Source organism: Amblyomma maculatum, chromosome 5 (assembly GCF_055883805.1).
Source record: "Amblyomma maculatum isolate TAMU_Amacu chromosome 5, ASM5588380v1, whole genome shotgun sequence".
Lineage (NCBI taxonomy): Eukaryota > Metazoa > Arthropoda > Arachnida > Ixodida > Ixodidae > Amblyomma > Amblyomma maculatum.
In genome coordinates this window covers 141965521-141983780 of record NC_139348.1, presented here as the reverse complement: position 1 = coordinate 141983780, position 18260 = coordinate 141965521, and the positions used below count along the sequence as shown (strand labels likewise).

The 18260-nt window shown below is 46.7% G+C and overlaps 2 protein-coding genes across 5 annotated transcripts in view; one reads left to right on the top strand and one right to left on the bottom strand.

Annotated features, from left to right (window-relative positions):
• LOC146189782 (protein deacetylase HDAC6-like) overlaps positions 1-7878 on the top strand; it is a 51423-nt gene extending 43545 nt beyond the window's left edge. For 3 of the 4 annotated variants that reach the window (XM_084604542.1, XM_084604543.1, XM_084604544.1), the window contains 5 exons: positions 1541-1580; positions 1660-1720; positions 3699-3845; positions 6242-6370; positions 7562-7878. In XM_084604542.1, coding sequence (XP_084460668.1) covers positions 1541-1580; positions 1660-1720; positions 3699-3845; positions 6242-6370; positions 7562-7627 — 443 coding nt within the window. In that variant the 3' untranslated portion in view covers positions 7628-7878. Of the gene's footprint in view, positions 1-1540; positions 1581-1659; positions 1721-3698; positions 3846-6241; positions 6371-7561 lie in introns of those variants that run through there. The other variant, XR_014707685.1, reaches the window with a different exon arrangement.
• Positions 7879-8218: 340 nt separating this feature from the next.
• Positions 8219-14542, bottom strand: LOC146189781 (diphthine methyltransferase). Its single transcript, XM_084604545.1, has 7 exons — positions 14099-14542; positions 13141-13385; positions 12486-12637; positions 11609-11678; positions 10464-10529; positions 9523-9695; positions 8219-9169 (listed from the first exon to the last, which is right to left on the bottom strand). Exons 1-7 carry the CDS (start codon positions 14210-14212, stop codon positions 9021-9023), a joined length of 969 nt encoding a protein of 322 aa, XP_084460671.1. The 5' UTR covers positions 14213-14542; the 3' UTR covers positions 8219-9020.
• Positions 14543-18260: the final 3718 nt, after the last annotated feature.

Here is an 18260-nt window from a genome sequence, read left to right as displayed (position 1 = left end):
TGCCGTGTGATGTGCGCCAAGCCGCCTAGATGCAGCGGCGCGTAGTTCGAATTATCCGCAGCGGAACCGACTCGCGTTCGAATTAACGGGCTTTTTTATACACAGATCTCTATGGAGCTTGGCCGGACCAAGTAGTGTAGTTCGAATTATCCGAAAATTCGAATTATCGAGGTTCGAATTAACGAGCTTTCACTGTACAAAGAAAATGCATTCAAAGTTCCCAAAAAATGCTCACATAGTCTTTGCTGCGTGGCTCAGTGGTTGGGGCGCTTGACTACTGATCCCGAGGATATGGGTTTAATCCCAGCCACAGTGGCCGTGTCTCTGCAGAGGCAATATGCAAGGCACTCGTGTGTCAGTGCACATTAAAGAACCGCGGGCGATCGAAATCATCGAATCCTTTCATTGCACCACCCTCGTAGCAAATATTGCTTTGGGATGTTAAACACCTTACAGTGTCATATACCGTACCACAAAATGCTCATGTTACTGGTATAAAATGCCTATATTTCTGCGTCATGGTTACTCCGGAACATATATTTTTCTGCTGCAGAACCAGTCTTTGCTATCTCAAAGGGAAAAAGGTATGCATGCACGGTTCGAAGGTGCAGTGTGCCTAATACTTTAATTGTTGTGTTTCTTGAGCACCGGTGTTTTCTCTGAGCCCTACTGCATACCTACTTACCTGTGTGATCTTACTGACACAAAGCTGCCGTGTCTCAGGAGGTTACAAGGATTGCAGGAGGAGCTACAATGGACACTAACAGTGCATAGGAAGCGTGTGGTCTGTACAAAACTGCACAAGCATACCAATTGGATCGGCACGGCAACTTGGACGTGCTTGCTCAATGTTCCCTATGAGCTGATTACACTTCAGACGCGTTGGCAACTTTAAATAGTGTTAAAGCGCTTATTTTTAGTGTAAAAGCATTCATCCAGCCATCCGAGCCAGTGCTTCGATGGAGGCAAAACGGAGAAGCATCCATGTGCTGTGCGATGTCAGTGCGTACATAAAAGAACCCCAGGTGGTGGAAATTGCCGGAGCCCGTCAATACAGTGTCTCTTATATCCCGAGTCACTTTGGGACGTTGAACCCTATAAACCAAAAACAAAATGAACCAACCATCCAGCCATGCCCCCTTTCCTAAAGGTGGTCGTCTTGTGTGTGATCAGTGCTCGGCCAATGGAGATGTTGCCATAGTAACTCTGATGCCAGCCGTTGTGGAGCCATAAACAATAAAGTGGCCATTTCTCTTTTGCGTGCTCATGTGGCTTCACTTGCTGACAGCATCCTAACATGAGAATCAGAAGATGGTGCTAGCTTCTGCAATGCCAGAAAAACGGACTGTGAGGCTAGAGGCTGACCGTAATTGAAAGCATGTTAAACACACTATCTGGAGCGTCGTACCACTTTTGCACGACCATTCGTTTAACCATGCTTACACCTGCCCAACTTTAGTTTGCACGTATGCGAGGCTTTATCACAAAGTGTGCTGGAGTCATTGTGCAAGAGCTCCGTGGTTGAATTTTACCGTTCCAGGTTACGACCTGCCAACAAAGCAGTGGCTGGAGTCCAGTAGGTAAATATGTCTAGTCTTTCCTGTGGGGCTGCTGGCTCCACAGGTCAAAGACATCACACTCACTCTCCTTTTCTTCCAGCCTCTTACCTGACGGTGAACCACAGTTAGACTTGGCTGCCCTGAGCCTCGAAGAGTCTGAAGTGAGTGAGGCGACTTGTAGCAATGTTGCATTATGCACCTGCACAACATCACATCATACGCGCCCATGTTCGAAAGGCTTCTAACCCAGCCACGTAGCAGATCACTTGTGGCATTTCACAAATCCAAATGTCTTTTATGGTGAGGAGAACCCTCATCTTCATCTTTCGTAAATTTGTGGCCCTCAGGTGCACCACAGTCGCTCCACTATATGTATGGAGAGCAGTCCACATGGCCTGGGAAAATTTTTGCCATGAACAAACACGTTTCCTAACTCAGTGCTTATGGCATTTGAGTGTTAAGTCAGAGGACGTGGGTTCATATCCCGGCCTGGTGGCTGGTGGCAGAAAGGTTCCCACGTGATATGCATTGTTAGTGCATGTTAGATAGTCTTCATCTTTCTTCGCAGTGTGGTTGAAGCATCCGCCAAGAGGGAAGACATTTCTGAGACGTTGGACTAGAACAGCCATAGTTTTATTGCCTCATTCAAACACTTTGAATACTTTTGCATAGCTCGCACACTCAACATCATCTTCATGCAGTGTTGATGTTGACAGTGCCCACATGGAACTAAAAAGTGTAATAAGCCCCGCCGTGGTGGCGCAGTGGTTAAGATGCCTGACTACTGTGCCAGAGCACCTGCGTTCGAACCAGACTGCCAGCAGCTCGTTTCGATGGGGGGCAAAACGGAGTGGCATCCATGTGCTGTGCGATGTCAGTGCACATTAAAGTACCCCTGGTGGTCGAAACTTACGGAGCCCTCCACTACGGCATCTCTCATACATAGCCTTAGTTGCTTTGCGACGTTAAACCCTACAAACGAAACCAATCAAAAATGTAATGAATGAGAGTAGTCTAGCCCCTTTGCTCTGTAGAGTGGCTGGTGCATGTAGTGGACTTCGCGAGATATTTTGAATGCTAGGGAGCTCCTGAACTACATTTTCAGAAGTGGACACATTAGCCTCACTCTCTAGATGTCTATCGTTGAAGGAACTCTGCAATAGCAGCAGCTCCATGCATGACGCATGGTCTGATGGCAATCCTATTACAGGGTGTCTAGCAACTGGGAAATGTTATGCACCGGGAAAAATTGGTGAAATGTGAGGGAAACCATCAAAAATTTTGCCAAGTCAGGGAAAATGGCACAATATATTTTGTAGTGCATTTTCATTTTGAGCCGGCGCACAGCAAGTATGTTATTCAATTAGATTTTTTTTTTTGGTGCTGTTTCGTCAGCGAATGACCACCGTGGCAGCCACGTTGCAAGGCGAGACCAACGCATGGCTGAGCTGCCACAATAGAACCAGTACGCACGTGATGTGGGTTCTCAACAGAATATGCAGAAGTGCTGCGTGAGAGCAGTGCTGACAAAAAGCAGGAATAACCGCGCTGACAGCGGCCAGCATGAAAGCGATCGGCGAGCTGTGCTGTCTAGCACGCACGCAGCCAATTGTTGGATTGTATTGGCTCGGCTTTGTACGGGGTGGGCAGCTCACGTGCTCTGAGGCTATCAGTGAGCTTTCAGTTTTCAGCAAACATTTGACATTCTTAACGACCATTAATGCTAATGACAGTCTTTTCACTGTTGTAAATTGCAGAATAGGATTAATAAAGCATAAAAAGTTTAGCACTACTTACGGGTAGGTACGGAAAAAATTTTAATCAGAGTAAAAACAGGCGTTGCCGCTGTAGATAAGAAAACATACACCCCATGAACCGCAAGAGCGAGTGAGTTTTCAGTGTGCCATTTCAATAAATAGCTTTTTGTTGTGAATTATTCGTCAATGCTCATTATCATCAGCCACTACATTGAGCCTCTTCACCGGTCAGGGAAATTGAACCGAAATAATTGGCGAAAACTTGGAATAGTCGGGGATTTTGAAAATAGTGGTTTGCTAGGCACCCTGCATTAGCATGCCAGATACCTCGTGCACCTGCTGGTGCGGTGATGTTGCCTTGTCTGCTGGTTGTATGGTGCAGGCGCCCTACTGCATTGTGCCCGAGACCTGGTGCCCACACCTGGACAGCCTTCCCCCACTGCCACCAGGTGGTCTGTTTGACCCCAAGGAGCCCTGCATCACCTGTGGCGTGGTGCAGGAGGTCTGGGTCTGCCTTCACTGTTTTCAGGTATGTTCACGGCTGCCGAAGTGTCACAAGTGCCGCTTAAGTTTCCTGCCTCTCTTTAAAAGAGGCATATATATAGCTGTGGTTAAGGGGGTATTATTAGTACAGGGAACATTGTGGTCACATACCTTATTTACTCACATAATGATCGCACCCCTGAATTTTGGGGTCAAAATTCTATTTTTTAAATTCCCCGCGTAATGATCGCACCCTAAACTTGCCTCCGCCGCCATATTTGTTTTCATGTCCCGCACTGTTATAGCGGCAGCCGCCTGCTGGTTGATCTGCAGTCATCCCGCAGCGAATGCATTCCGACGAGTTCGCATGATTCCTTGATTAAAACGTGCTTTGCGGCGTTCGCCATTTTGCAATTTGGCAGCGTCGCAGCGTGCTTTGTGGTTTTGTGTGAGTTTACGCCATTTCACCTTGGGGTGGTATGCCAGTTACACCGCCATGTTCAAGCTCAAGGCTGTTGACTGTGCCCTGGAGCATGGCAACCGCACTGCTTGCAGGCATTTAGGCATCGACGAAATCAGGATACGCTATTGGAAGAAGCAACGCAAAAAGCTGATGGCTACGAACAAGACACAGTGGGCTTTCCGCGGACCCAAACGGGCAAGTTCCCTCGTGTTGAAGAGGCGGTCCTAGAATACGTGAGGGACCTGCGCAAGGATGGTTGTGCAGTGTCATTAGAAATGATACAGACGCAGGCGCGCACAACTGCCAGGAAGCTGGGAATCGCCGCAAAGGATTTCCGTGCTAGCTCCGGTTGGATGACTCTCTTTATGAGACAGAATGGACTTTCCCTGAGGCGGCGGACGTCGTCGTGCCAGCGGCTCCCATCCGTGTATGAAAGCAAACTTCCATCACTTCGTTACTAGGCTTCGCGAAAAAGCGGTTACCTCGTGTCGCAAATTCGAAACGCCAATCAGAATCCATTGACGTTCGACATGCCCTGAAATACAACTGTGAACGAGAAGGGTGCTCGGAGCGTCCTTGTGAAGACGTCTGGCGCAGAAAAGCAGCGATGCACAGTCTTGCTTGCTGTGACGGCCGACGGGCGGAAGCTGCCACCATACATCATCCTCAAACGGAAGACTATACCGAAGGGAAACTTTCCCCATGGCACCCATATATGTTCACAAATGAAAGGATGGATGACTGCAGACCTGATGGTCGACTGGATTAAGACTGTTTGGGGACGAAGACCAGGAGCACTTCTGCATCCCTCACTTCTGGTCTTGGACAGTTTTAGAGGTCACCTTGTAGACAGTGTGCGTGCTAAGCTTAAAGAGCTGTGCACGGACATTGCAGTGATTCTGGGGGGGTCCGACTTCATTGCTGCAGCCTCTCGACGTGTCGCTGAACAAACCATTCAAGGACAATGTTCGCAGACTTTATGCAGAGTGGATGGCGATGGACCAGCATGATTTGACGCCGAGCGGAGAGATCAGAAGGCCATCCGTGGAGATGCTTTGCTCGTGGATCGCAGAAGCGTGGAGCAGTATCCCCAACGAGGTAGTGTACAAGAGCTTCAAGAAGACAGGCATATCGAACGCTTTGGATGGAACGGAAGATGACTTTCTGTGGGATTGTGAAGATGCTGCTAGCGACGACGCTGCCGTTTCCGATGATGAGTCGTGCAGCAATGAAAGCGAGGATGGCAAGGATTTAGACTCTGATTAGAGTACTGAACGAAAAAAAATAAATGGGCATTGTGCAGTTCATGTGATGCTTTTACAGTGTGCGTGTTTATTGCGAAGGTAGGTCTTACTCAACTTTTATTTTTGGTTATAATTGAGATATCTATTCTAAGACGCCTGACCTGCAACTTGTTTGCGTTTTTGGTGCTAAAAAAGTTTTTGTGGAAAAGTTACCCCGCGTAATGATCACACCCCAAAATTTGCGCCAGTTTTTTTTTTTTTAAATGTGCGATCATTATGCGAGTAAATACGGTATAAAGTTAGTTGTTGAGAGACAGAAGAAAATGTTGAAGACAAAAGAACAAACTCAACATGAATTGATCCATTCGTGTTTTCTTGCCTTCCCAACCTGGTTGAAATTTCAGTTTTCACAGTGCTCGTGTCATGTAGTGGGTTCTCATGCTTGCTTCCCCTCTTTGCCACTACTGTTACTTCCTTCTACCATTCTGACGCAACTCTATGGCTTGTCTGATGTATGAGTAGCAGATGCTGTTGTTATTTATAGCTAGCTTGGTGATGGCCAGCTAGAATGAACTGTTGTTCAAATTTGTCAACATCGTGGTACTGTTATTTGGCAAAAGTATTGGCAGCTCCACTTCAGTGCAGCTTCAGCATCTGGCTCCATTGCAATTCTGGAACAGCACCGACTTGCCCAGCTCGGTATGTTTGTAATACAGTTGTGCTTTTGCGTTTCAGCCGCACTGTAGCCGCTACGTTAATGGCCACATGTTGGACCACCATGCTGAGACGCAGCACCCACTTGTTCTGAGCTACGCGGACCTGTCCGTGTGGTGCTACACTTGTAACTTCTACGTCAGCAACCCGGTACGTGCCTGCTGTTCTAAGGCGAAAGCCCTTCCGGGCATGTGAAAATCTTGCGTTCGCGAGATTTGTTTGCAAGATTTAGCGAGATGTGTTCACAAGATTCTGAGAGATCCTGCGAAATTTGTCCACGAAGTGTCGCAATAGGTTCTTTTGAGTAGATAGGCCTTCATTCTCGCATGTCGAAGAGAGGAGTCCTGAGATGCCGATGTTGCCGACGACAAACCCAGTGTAAAGAAAGAAATGAAATTGTATCAAGTACACAAACGCGCAAGATAGAGGTAGAAAAGAAATAGAAGAGGTAGAAGAGAAGGAGGGAGGCTTCCACTATTAAGCTCTTAAGCAAAGATAAGTGCAATGGTGTAATTATTTAGGGGGGTGGCTCCAGGGTGGGCAGCGTTATCCTGGCAGAAGTTGGGTTTCGTGAGGTTAACAATACAGGGATAAATTGGTGATCTCTGAGGTCTCAAAAGGACACCGAAATAGAAAAGTGTAGCCAGATGTTGCAGGGAGTCGGGCAACAAGCTGAGATGAGGGAATTCGCCAAGACTGTGTGTGCTGATGGGCACGGGATGTGCCTTTTTTGTGTGTCCCTCGTCCTTGTTTTTGTCATGCTAAGCCTCCTCTTCAATTCCCTGAGCTACTCATGGGTATGGCTGTCACCAGACAGGGCCAATTTGACGGTTGGAAAGGACTTCATTCGTGGTGGGCATAACTTGGCTGATAATTATAATGATTGCAGCCATATGGCTATGGAGGAGAGCTATGCAGTGCGGTCAGGTCTTTGAGGCTGGAGAGAAAAGCAGTCCAAGTTTTTTAAATGTGTACGACTTCCTTTGAGAAAGCTCATGTTACTAACTTTCCCAACAAAAGTTATCAAGAGAGCACAACAACATGAATGCAAATGCATAGCACCATTCTTCTTCATGTGGTATCATTTCGTCTGTACTTTTCTGCTCGAGGAATGCGTGCTTTCTAAGATTCTTCATTATCGGTTTCTCATTTGCCTCGAGTTTTGCAGGCAACTTTTGCTGGCTGTGTTTCCGAGACTAATGGCTCCATGGTGGAGGGAGGGAGTTTAGGATGAAAAAGTTTGTCCTCTGTTTGCCAAACTTATCTTTGTTGTAATGCGAATGAGTCGTAGGAAAGTGAGAGGTTAAAATGTCTATGTCCGCAATCCTCTTGTTGTTGCAGGTGTTGCAAGCTGCCAAGGAGGATGTGTACCTGAAGAAGTTTGGCTCAATTGAGTTTGTTCTGTGATTTTAGTGATCTAGTGACTGAACAGTTAACACTTTTGTAACTGATTCAGTAAATATTTTTTTTTTCCACACTTTGTTTCCTGTTTTGGAGAAACATAATGGAGAGCCTTTTCTTGCTCTTGTAAATATTGGTGATCACGTTATGCCCTTCGAAGGGTGTTTGAGCGAATTCACGTACACCTGGAAGCATTTCTGTGCTTAGTGCGTGTGTGTGCGCGTGAATGGTAACTTGACTCATGCAAACTTTATTCACTCGCCTTAGTCAGTGGTTGCGGCATTTGACTACTGATCGTAAGGTCGCAGCAATGAATTTCACAAAGGTGAGGGAACATTCCCATTTGTCGCAAATGCCAATGCACATTAAAGAATGCCACGTGGCCAAGAATGATATACTGAGTTTTCGACTGAGCCTTCTTTCATAGAGGGTGTGCAGGTTCAAAGGGGCACCGAGGACAATCCCTTTATTTCTGGAATAAAAACTTATTCTTACTTTTTTGGGTTTTAATTATCAGTAAGAAACGCGTGTATGGCTGACAATTTTCTCACTATGCTATGCAAGCTCACGACATCCACATTGAGGAGGACTACATGCCACCATTTTGGAGCAAACGGTTATGTAGCATGTACTCCAGAATTCAAGCCTGAAATTCAGTGCCGATACAGATTATTAGCATTTGCAAAACTGGTCGATGATGGCACCGCAAGTGTATTACTCGAGTTCCTTGTACTTCATAGAAGCTGTTTTCGATTACAGTAGTTTATCATTTAAACACTATAGTTTGCCAATGCAGGCCAACTTCAAAAATCCCTCAATGTCTCATTAAGATGTTGAACCTCACTTACCGTACCACTGCAGACTTCTTCACACCGAAACCATGGGCAGAATGCAGTGGTAGTGACGGTAGCCTTAAATACTTGCCATTTCTAGCATGAGTTAACACTAGGCATTTGTTTATATCTATAGTTGTTTGTTTATAGCGACTTCAGATTGAGGAAGGTTGCACTTTTCTTCACAAATGGTCTAAAAATCGCCAGCTGCATCGACGCCACAATACGACCATTCAGACGAAGTGGTATGCTTACACATGCGGGGATACACTTGGTTTGCTATTTTGTCAATCATTAAGCGTAGCAAAATGGGGCACACCTCTCAAAGCCAAGTGCAAGTCATGGCTAATCTGCGCCATCATTGCTGGTCATCATCAAATGCAGATGTTTGGAGAGATACCAGGGCCAACTTCAGGAACCATGATCAATGTTGGACATGTTCATGTTTCATTGGGTGATCAGAGGTTACCCTATGGCAGATAGGGTTGCTCTAGCACTGAAGACACCATTTAGAGAACGTCAACAATTAGCGAAGTAACGGAAATATATATGCTTTAATGCTCAGGCTATTCGTTTTCCCTGAGGGCACTGTGCCGCCACAGGGCTAGGTGTTTGTCGTAGAAGGAACACGAAGCCAGGGTGTCGGGCTCTGCCCAGTCGATTCCGTAAGCCATAGACTGGTGGCCACTAAAGGTGCACAAGCGCTCCAGGACGTCTGCACATACAATGTTCAATTATGGTGATCACTTGAGAATGTTCATGAAATCTGGCTGCAAAGCACAACACACTCAGTATTTTATGAAAGTAACTGGAAGTTATAGCTTTTTGTGACCAACCTTACACTAGCGGATACTTTTATGACAAAATGAAGACCAGGAAGGATTAAAAAGCGGAATGCAAGCTAATAAAGGGACAAGCAATGTAAGGGGTATCGCTCATTCAGCACGCAGTCGAAAATTCCTTTTTTTGTTCTCGGTATTGCTTGTACATTGCACTAGTTGCACTTGCCACATTTTCAATTAGCCATTGTGGAAAGTTGCTGTAAGCTATGATTGTTGCAATGCTTACCTGTGGAGTTGTGGGCAAGGACGCAGGCTCCACCGTGCATGGCAGCAACAGCCAGTAGGTTCCGACCCTTGCACAACCTCCAGCGAAGCCGCCACGCACCGCCTCCAGCCTGACCTTCGGCCAGTGGAGCCAAAAGGCTGCGACTGTCCCACAGCAGCACTCCCTCGTCGTAGCTGAGCAGAAATAGCCGCTACTTTCACTTCTGAAGACAGCACACTAGGGTACAGCTAACCCGTGCATCATTTGCTGCTACCTAGTGTTCTAGCTAAAGCATATTGCTGTACATTTATACAATAGTTGCATGCAGTGCCCCGTCCTGCCTTCCAAGTTTGCGTGTGGCCAGCTGAGTGGACCATGCTGCCAGCAGTCCAGCAGTATTGGATTCAGCACACCCTGCAGTTTGCCGGAAGCAGAAATTTGCTCCCACCCTGTCTACTGTTCTTGCCGGCCTGAACGCGTGCCAATTCAAACCTGTGTAGCAGAGCCAATTATTATTTTTTTTTTTTACACATGAAGCTTCATGCATATTGCTGGGAAAGGCACCGACATGAGACTACTACATACGGCTCAGCCAAAATTACCTTAGACCCTGCAAATATTATGTCGACCCTTCCACCTCCTAATTTCTGATGTTTGTTTTTGGTAAAAACAGACTTACACTAGGCAGCATACAGTATTCCTCTAGAGCATGGTCATCTTAGAGCTTCTGCATTTTTGCAAATGAAGCTGTCCAATGTAATGTTCAAGCTGTAACAAACTTTACAGCCTTCTGAAGGCAAGTCTCCCCAGATCTGTGCTCCTATATAAGACCTACATGGCTAAAATGCTGTGTCCATCTTGAATTAGACTTTTCTCTGACAATTTCCAATGGCACGTATCCAAAGCACTCCGTGCATTAGAACAGAATTCACATGCAACTTTGAGATGTTGAGAAGACGAACCTGCCCGACGCCAGCATGTACTCTTTGCAGGGATGTGGTGCAATGGATGTCACGCCCATGGTGTGCCTGCAGCAACAATAAGGCACAATATTACAGGCTTGCCGCTAGGAGGGTTTTGTAGCGACTTGGTGTTCTTTCCCAAGCAGCTCGAGTTAGTAGAATGGCTTGTAGTACACAACAAGATTAAACACTTCATTAAGTGGAAGTTTTTAAAAATGGCATGCGGTTGTAGAGCTTCCTTTATTAAATATAAAAGTAAATGTAAAGTAACAGCCCCACTGTTGTGCTTTCAGATTTTTTTTTTTTTTCCATATTATGTTCTCTTTTCTTGCTCAAAAGGCTGGATCACTGGCAAAACACAGTCAAGACCTCTAAATTTCTCTAGAAAAAAAAAAGTTTGCAAAATTCTGCGGGAGTTATAGCAACTCGTGTCCTATTCAGCACTAGTATCAGAATGACTGCCTTTTTATTACTTATTTTTTCTTCAGCTCTTTAAGATAGCTAAATGTGCTCAGAATGCACCGCACATTATATTCGGAACTATTGGCGTGAATGCCTTTGTTTGTCAAGCTCTTCAAGGTAGCTAAAGCAACCTTTACACCAGACTTAATAAGTATCTAGGACAAACCAGTTGCTTAGTGATGTTGGAACAAAGCGCACCACATGCAAGTGCAAAGCGGAACGTGGCTATGGAAATGAGAAGACTGAACGGGTTGGGGAACAAGAGAAAGCACTGACACAATTGAGTGGAATTAGGAAAGCAAAGAACGAAAAAATGGCACAGCATGGACAGCTGCTGCTGTTGGAATGTACTTCTGGTTTTGCTTTGCTCATTTGAAGTGTCTCTTACTGTCGACCTATGTGCTCTATGGTTGGCATTAATAATTTGAGACATTGTAATAGTTATAGAACTGAGAGAACCAAGTTCTCCCTCCCATTGATTCATGCAAATAAGGTAAAATAGTCATTTTTCCATCACACTGGCACTTTTAACAACTATAGCATCAACGAAGATAACCTGGCTCTTCCATGAAAAATACTTAAATCCACGATTTTTTGCGAAATCACAGGAAACTGGGGGTCTAACACGTCATTATTTTCAGAATGCAGCGGCATGAGTGCAGCTAAGAGCTTGATTTAGCTACCTGCGAAGGGTGCGTGTGGCCTGTGTAGGACTACGCTGGTCCCAGCAGCAAAGCCGGCAGTCATCCCCTCCTGAAAACAAATTGAGATTTGAGATTTAGGTTACTTGCATTTCACACGGTGTAAAGTGCTACATTTGTCATTCATTGTACCAGTGGATGGACAATGACATTCTATGAATATCTGCATCAGTCATCATGCTTGTGAAAAGGGAATCTGAGAGGCATGTGAATTGCTGAACACAGCTTCTCAGGGTGCCTGCAGACTGGAATTTATCATTTTGCTAAGGTAAACTAATGTCCTTTCTTGTGAAGAACACACTGACATCTTGTATATACAAGAACTTTCCAGTGTTATGCGTGTGCCCAATTAGGTTGGGGAAAAAAAGGAGGGAGAGGGCATAGGTGAAAAGTAGATTGACCAACGGTCCTTAATAAAGTATATCATTTAGTGTACCCTTTCAAGGCCCGTGGTGGTTGCTGTAATTTTTTTTTAGCTGCTATTAGCTCCTTACTGAACCTGTCTGACAAAGCTGGTATTGTGTTCTTTTACAATTCACTCCAGCAGACACTAGAAAAATGCAATATGACATGGAGGAGAGGTTAACCAAATGCTGACTCTGGCTACCCTGCACTTGGGGATGGAAAAGTGAGCAAGCACAGAAGGTGGAATACTGTAAACAATAGAAATGGGACGAATTCATCGTCGTCATAACCTAACTGTTGCACAGTGTACAGCACTCGCAAAAGCAGCACAGCACAAGCCTTGAAGGCTGACAAATGATGTCAACAAACACCAAGCATCCAACAAGCAGCTTGGATCCCATAACCATGGGTACAGATGTGACAAGTACCGAAAACTCTCTTTATATACCCTTACCAGTGTAAAAGACGTGAGGCTGGGATGTGTCCCACACCACACACCAAGCCTCAAATCCATGGCATTGTATTTGTGCAACAGGCTCTAAGGAAGGACCATGACTCAAAAGTGACACGCTCCCATCGGAACAGCTCACAGCCAGGTCCTTTCCCCTGCATTGCAACAACACTGACTTCAATCATTCCCTGCCACTGATGTCACAGACTTTTGCAGTGCATGCACTTAGTCACCATGGACCTTATTCATGACACCAAAAAAATGGTCGAAGCAGATATCAAAATATTGGTGAAGCAAGCATGAGTGATTGATTCAAGCAACTTAATAAAACAATAACTGATATCAAAGTGCAGGTGAAGCAAGCATGGTTAGTTGATTCAAGCGACCTATGTAAAACAATTGTCTCCGTGTACTGCTTTACCCAAAAAGTGGGTTCCAGACTAACCGAATGAGGCCATGTGTACAAAATTAACTAAATGTGCTCTGTCTTGCACATGCATTCATGTTAGTAAACCTGCCACAGTAACTAGTGGTGTGCTAGTGTGACTGTAATTCAGCTCTTAAAAATTGTGCAGTATTTGAAGCTACATCATGAGGAACAGTTTGCCAAGCACACTGTTATGCTTAGTAGACAGTCTCGTGGAGAAGGGTGACAGACCCAGGTGCCCAAGCGACGGACAGTGCCAGGCAGCCGGCAGCCTGACAGGAGGCCACAGTCTCCACCTGCTGGTCTCTCAGGTGGAACAGCTTGACAGAGCCGTCGGAGAGAGCAGCTGCCAGCAGGTCCTTCTCCCACTTGATGTCTAGCACGCCTGGCAGGCACCCAGAGCTGCAAACCTGTTGCACATCTCCACTGCCCAGCCTGTGGAAGGCAGTCAGGGCACCCTCGCGTTCGCCTACCTCCTGTAAAGTGTGTATCGACAGACTAAACATCCTGCTCGCTGTACGAGATTGAACACCATCTGAACTGGATTCTAAACATGAAATCAGTTCAACTAGAGTACAGAGATCAGAAAGTCGGGAGAAGTGAATGCACATGCAATGTCTTTCAAATGCACTCCATGAAGACTTGTTGGAAGGGTCCTACAATGTTCTGATACCATTACCAGCAACCTGTTCCAACAAGTGACCAAGCCTGCAATTCGCTCCATTTAAGATTAGTTCGACGCTCGAAATAGTGCTTATAGCCCAGCCTTAGAAGTACAGAATAACTACAGAGGGTCTTGCGCCTTGTGCTTCACAAGGCCAGTTCCAAACAACAGTAAGCTGGCCAAGAATGTTACTATGCCTCCTGAAGTACCGAAGCAAAGGACAGTGCACGTGCCAGTATCAAGTGCTGTCTCGTGCGGGACGTGCAGCGGGTAGTACTTAGCCAAGGGTACCCGTGGTCTAAGTGGCGTAGTACTAACGTAATCAGTGGAACACTGTGAGAACATGCGCACTGTCGTGCAGCGCTTGATTGCAAACACCAGCTGTGTGACATACTCGGAGCACTGAACGACAGGTTTAATTTTCCCGCCTGTTGAGAAACTGCACTAACGACTTCCTGCCGTGTCTTGCCCACAGCAACGCAACGCAATGTAACTGACACTGATCGCGATATCGAGAAGCCTTACTTCGTTGAGTTTGTACATTCCGACGACGAAGACATCGGGCCTAGCCGGACAAAACTCTACACCGTCAGCCGGCAGGTCGAGGTCAGTAGACCACAGTTCAGTTGGTTCCGTCATGACTGTGCAGAAATATCGGATTGGTTTGGGCGATCTTATACCTATCGTGACGTGCCTACGCACAAAAAGCACGTGCGTCACATTGTACCCACGTAGCCATGTGGTCCAAGGTTGTTAAACGAGCGTCACGGACAGGTTTCTTTCTTCACAGCACATCGACTGCACCCGCTTCCGTATTGTTCGTGTTCCTCTTGCACAGCCCACGCATAGACGAAGGAATATTTTTCATTTCTCCACGATACCACCATGAAATGAATCGAAGACTTGGCAGTACGCGCCGGGAGTGATAGACTTCACAACACCCTGCTACGGGGCGGTTCGTGCGGTTCGTGTGGGCGTTTCCTAGTTGCTTGTCGTCACATGGCTCTACGGCCAAGCGCCTTGAGCGCAAGGCTAGCGGCGGAGTACGTGTCGTCTGCTTCAGCGGTGCACGCTTCTTCAGCCTTTCTGCTTTGTTAATATTTTTGCGCACGCTGTCTCGAGGAACTTAGACATTTACACCACGTCAAGGCAAATGTAGCAGTTATCGTACGTATTGATGGTTCAGGACCAGCTTTATATATGATTCCTTTGGAACGACGTAAGCATAATAGTTGTCTGACTGTCCCAAACGTTAGCACAGGATCGACCGAAGTCCAATTTTAAATATTTCTTCACCTAACCACCCTTATTTGACCCTTAAACCAACTCTTCTAGAATTTAGCTCCATGTGATTCTGACACAAACACATGGCCTGCTGTGTATAATAACAAGTGGTTCACAGGAAAGGAAAGGAAGTGCCTTAGTAAAGGCAGTAAAGGGCTGCAGAGTAATTTCGACCACCAGGGTACTTTTAACGCGCATTGACAGCTCACGCCTCTCCGTTTCGCCTCCGAAGAAACAGCCGCCAGCGGTCGGGATCGAACCCGCAGGAACACCGGTACAGCTAGTAGTCTGGCATCTTACCCTCTGCACCACCGCGGCTGCGCTTTGATGGAAGCGAAACCACTTCGGAGCCCTCCACTACAGAACCCTTTTCTCTCTTCTACCTTCCTCCCGTCTCTTACGGCGTGGTTCAGGTGTCCACAGAACAGGTGTGACATATATTGCACCTTTCATCCATGGCCGAAACTGAGTAGCGCAGGGCTATGAAGTAATTTCTACCATCTGGGGATCTTTAACAACGGCACCCCTCTTTCCACTTTGGCTAAAGGCTCACTACACTGCGACTGCAGCGCAGAAAATTCCCACTACCACACCGCCTACTTAACGCCGAGGTAGAGACGGGCGCCGCCTCCACACCAACGCATACATACATATCGCCTACACCTACCGAGTAGTTAGGACTGCACACGCACTCCGTCACATCCGTCCGCGCCCTCCAGAGAGAGTGGAGCCTCAGCACCAGGACGCAGTCAGTCCCATAGTTGGGCGGACACCGAAGGCACATCCAAGCGCCGGAGCCCGGCCCATGTGACGTCCCAGCTCTCACCGAAGAAGCAACACAGTTCATCCCAGAATATTTTTGCTGTGTTGCATTCCAGAAAAACATGTTCCACTGTGTCCCGCTTGCCACACAAGAGGCAGTTGGCACCCCATGGCAGGTAGAAACCCCGCTCCTCCTGCCGCGCTAGGACTGGCAGAACCTCCGTGTGGAAGCGGAAAAAGAAATCTTTTGAGCCCGTGGGAATTGTGGGAGCCTTCGGATTCGTCTCTTCAGCAAGTCGGTCGGTCCAACTCCCCCCGGGGGAACCCGGTAAAGTGGGGGAGGAAGGACTTTCGCCACGAGGTCCCAATACTGGGTCTTGGGTTTCACTATACTGAGATATTCCTACGAAAAATGTTGTAGCCGTTCCAGCACCTGTGCACTTCTTTGTAGTAGGCCGTGATCAAGTGGTCCCGTCGTGGCCAGCCATTGTGTCAGGTGTGTGGATCCATGGGACTGCAGAGCTGCTAGCAGGAAGGGATCACACTGCTCGCCGAAACAGAAGAAGCGCTGGACCGTGAGCTTCAACTGCACGTGCACGAGGAAGTCTGCCTGCCTGGAGGCTCCAGAATATGTTCGTTCGACGCAATCGCTCGTACGTGGACCGCCATATATGAGCACGGCCCACATTCGGTGCAGTCTGGAGACCGACTTGTTATCCATAGTTGAGATTCGGGCAGAGTAGAGGATCGCGGGGTATGTGATTGTGTTACAAACATGGGCTCTCGTAAAAATCGCTAAATGGCGTGCCCTCCACGTCTAAAGTTTTCTCTCCGCCGCTGGTTGCATTTTGCTGGATGCGCCTCCGCCCCTTAACTGTCGCCCGAGTTGAACTATCACATAAAACAATGTGCCGGCCGGTACCTCAGCTGACACATCAAAACTGTTTTACTGAAACACATCGTATAATGCAAGCGCATTTTTAAATAATTTTAAACAAGTCAAGTATTAAGAAGTCAAAGATATAGCAAAAAAAAACGTTCTTTTCGTTTTCTTGAGGCCACAGTGCTTGAGCCCAAGGAGAACTTTCTTTTGTTTCTTTTGATACACTGTAACCCCTCCCCCTCACACAATGTTCCATGTTTGGAACCAGTGAGGTATTTGTATAAAAAATAAAAAAAAAAAAAACATGCAGCGGAGCAGGCAAAAACGGTAGAATCCGGAAGTTCAGAAGAATGAATGAATGAAGCCTTTATTGAAATGAAGGGATGGCTCTCGGCCGCTGTTTGGTTTCTTGGGGAGTTAGGAGGGATGGGAGTGTAACTTCTTCGTCTTAACGGCTCTTCAAGCTGTTGCTTGTTGCTTGCCATGCGGCCGATCTTCGCGCTCTAAGTCGACCTCTCTCACACTACTCGAAGCAGGCCGCTCTCACTGCCGTATGTAGCAATGGAGTGTTGTATTTCGGTGCTTGATATAACCTGACCTGCTAATGTGGGCATGTCGTCGTGTGGAATATGCGTAATTTTGTTTCTTCCTCGTGAAAACGATGGACATTGCTGCTGTACACTGTTCCTGACAGTGCGTGCATATGTTGTGTTTGAGTGTACACACCGCACATACTTGACAAGTGGTTTCTCCGAAGTTCAGAAGGAAAGGTGCACAACGGCACGCGCTTATTACAGAACGACATGGTGCGCCAGCTCGAACATCAATGCTAGACATCACTTCTTGAGAGCTCCTGCTGAAGAAATTCATTCTCGCATTCACTCTGCATCTGTCTCAGCATTTACTTGAGTTCGCTAAACAAAGTTAGTATTCTTCACCACTTTTGGCCGTGGTGATTTTAAATGGCTGAGAGAATAAAACGAACTTCTCATTTTGTTGTTTCCTGCACTTTTTTGTTGCGTCTATATTTAAATATTGTTTCGATTAGCACGTGCAACGTAATTACAGCAAGTTTATTGCGGCCGTGCTGCATTTTAGAGGCAGCCTGGGTCTAGTTCGCGGCGTTGCCTTCTTAAGTAATTCAGACAACTGTTGGTAAATTTTGCTTCACATTTGTGTGCGCGTCACACATATTCATTTTCTTATGCGCGTTGTTTCTCATGCTCGCCCTGTCAAGTTTTTTTATGCCCTGAGCCTGCATACAAGTTTGGATGTTCAACAGTGCATACAACTGTAACGTAGCGCGCGCGCGTGTGAGTGCATCAGGTGGACTGTGCAGCTTACTTTAGTTTGTAAGGAAATATTTGCATATATGTGTCTCTTGTCGTTAATCGTATGCAATTCCTATACAGCCATTGTGAGTACGGTGACGCAGCCACAATTACTGCGGATGTCGACACGCAACTGAGCAGGTCTCTGGGCTTGGTACTGCTAGATGCACAGAAGGCTTCCTTTAGCGACTTCCGCTTTTTGCTCTCCTGTGTTCAGGCTTGAAAGGGATACGAAACTTGTATTTCGTCTCTCAGTGTCGCTTTCACATAGAACTTTGCGTCTGCGCCGCGTGTGGCATGTTAGCATTTCATCCTCCGGCGTGCATATCGCCGTTACTCGAATTCGGATGGTGGTTCGACCAGTGATCGTTGCCTGCAATGGTTATCGCACGATATCGTCTGCGGTGCTTTTGCAACCACATGGAAT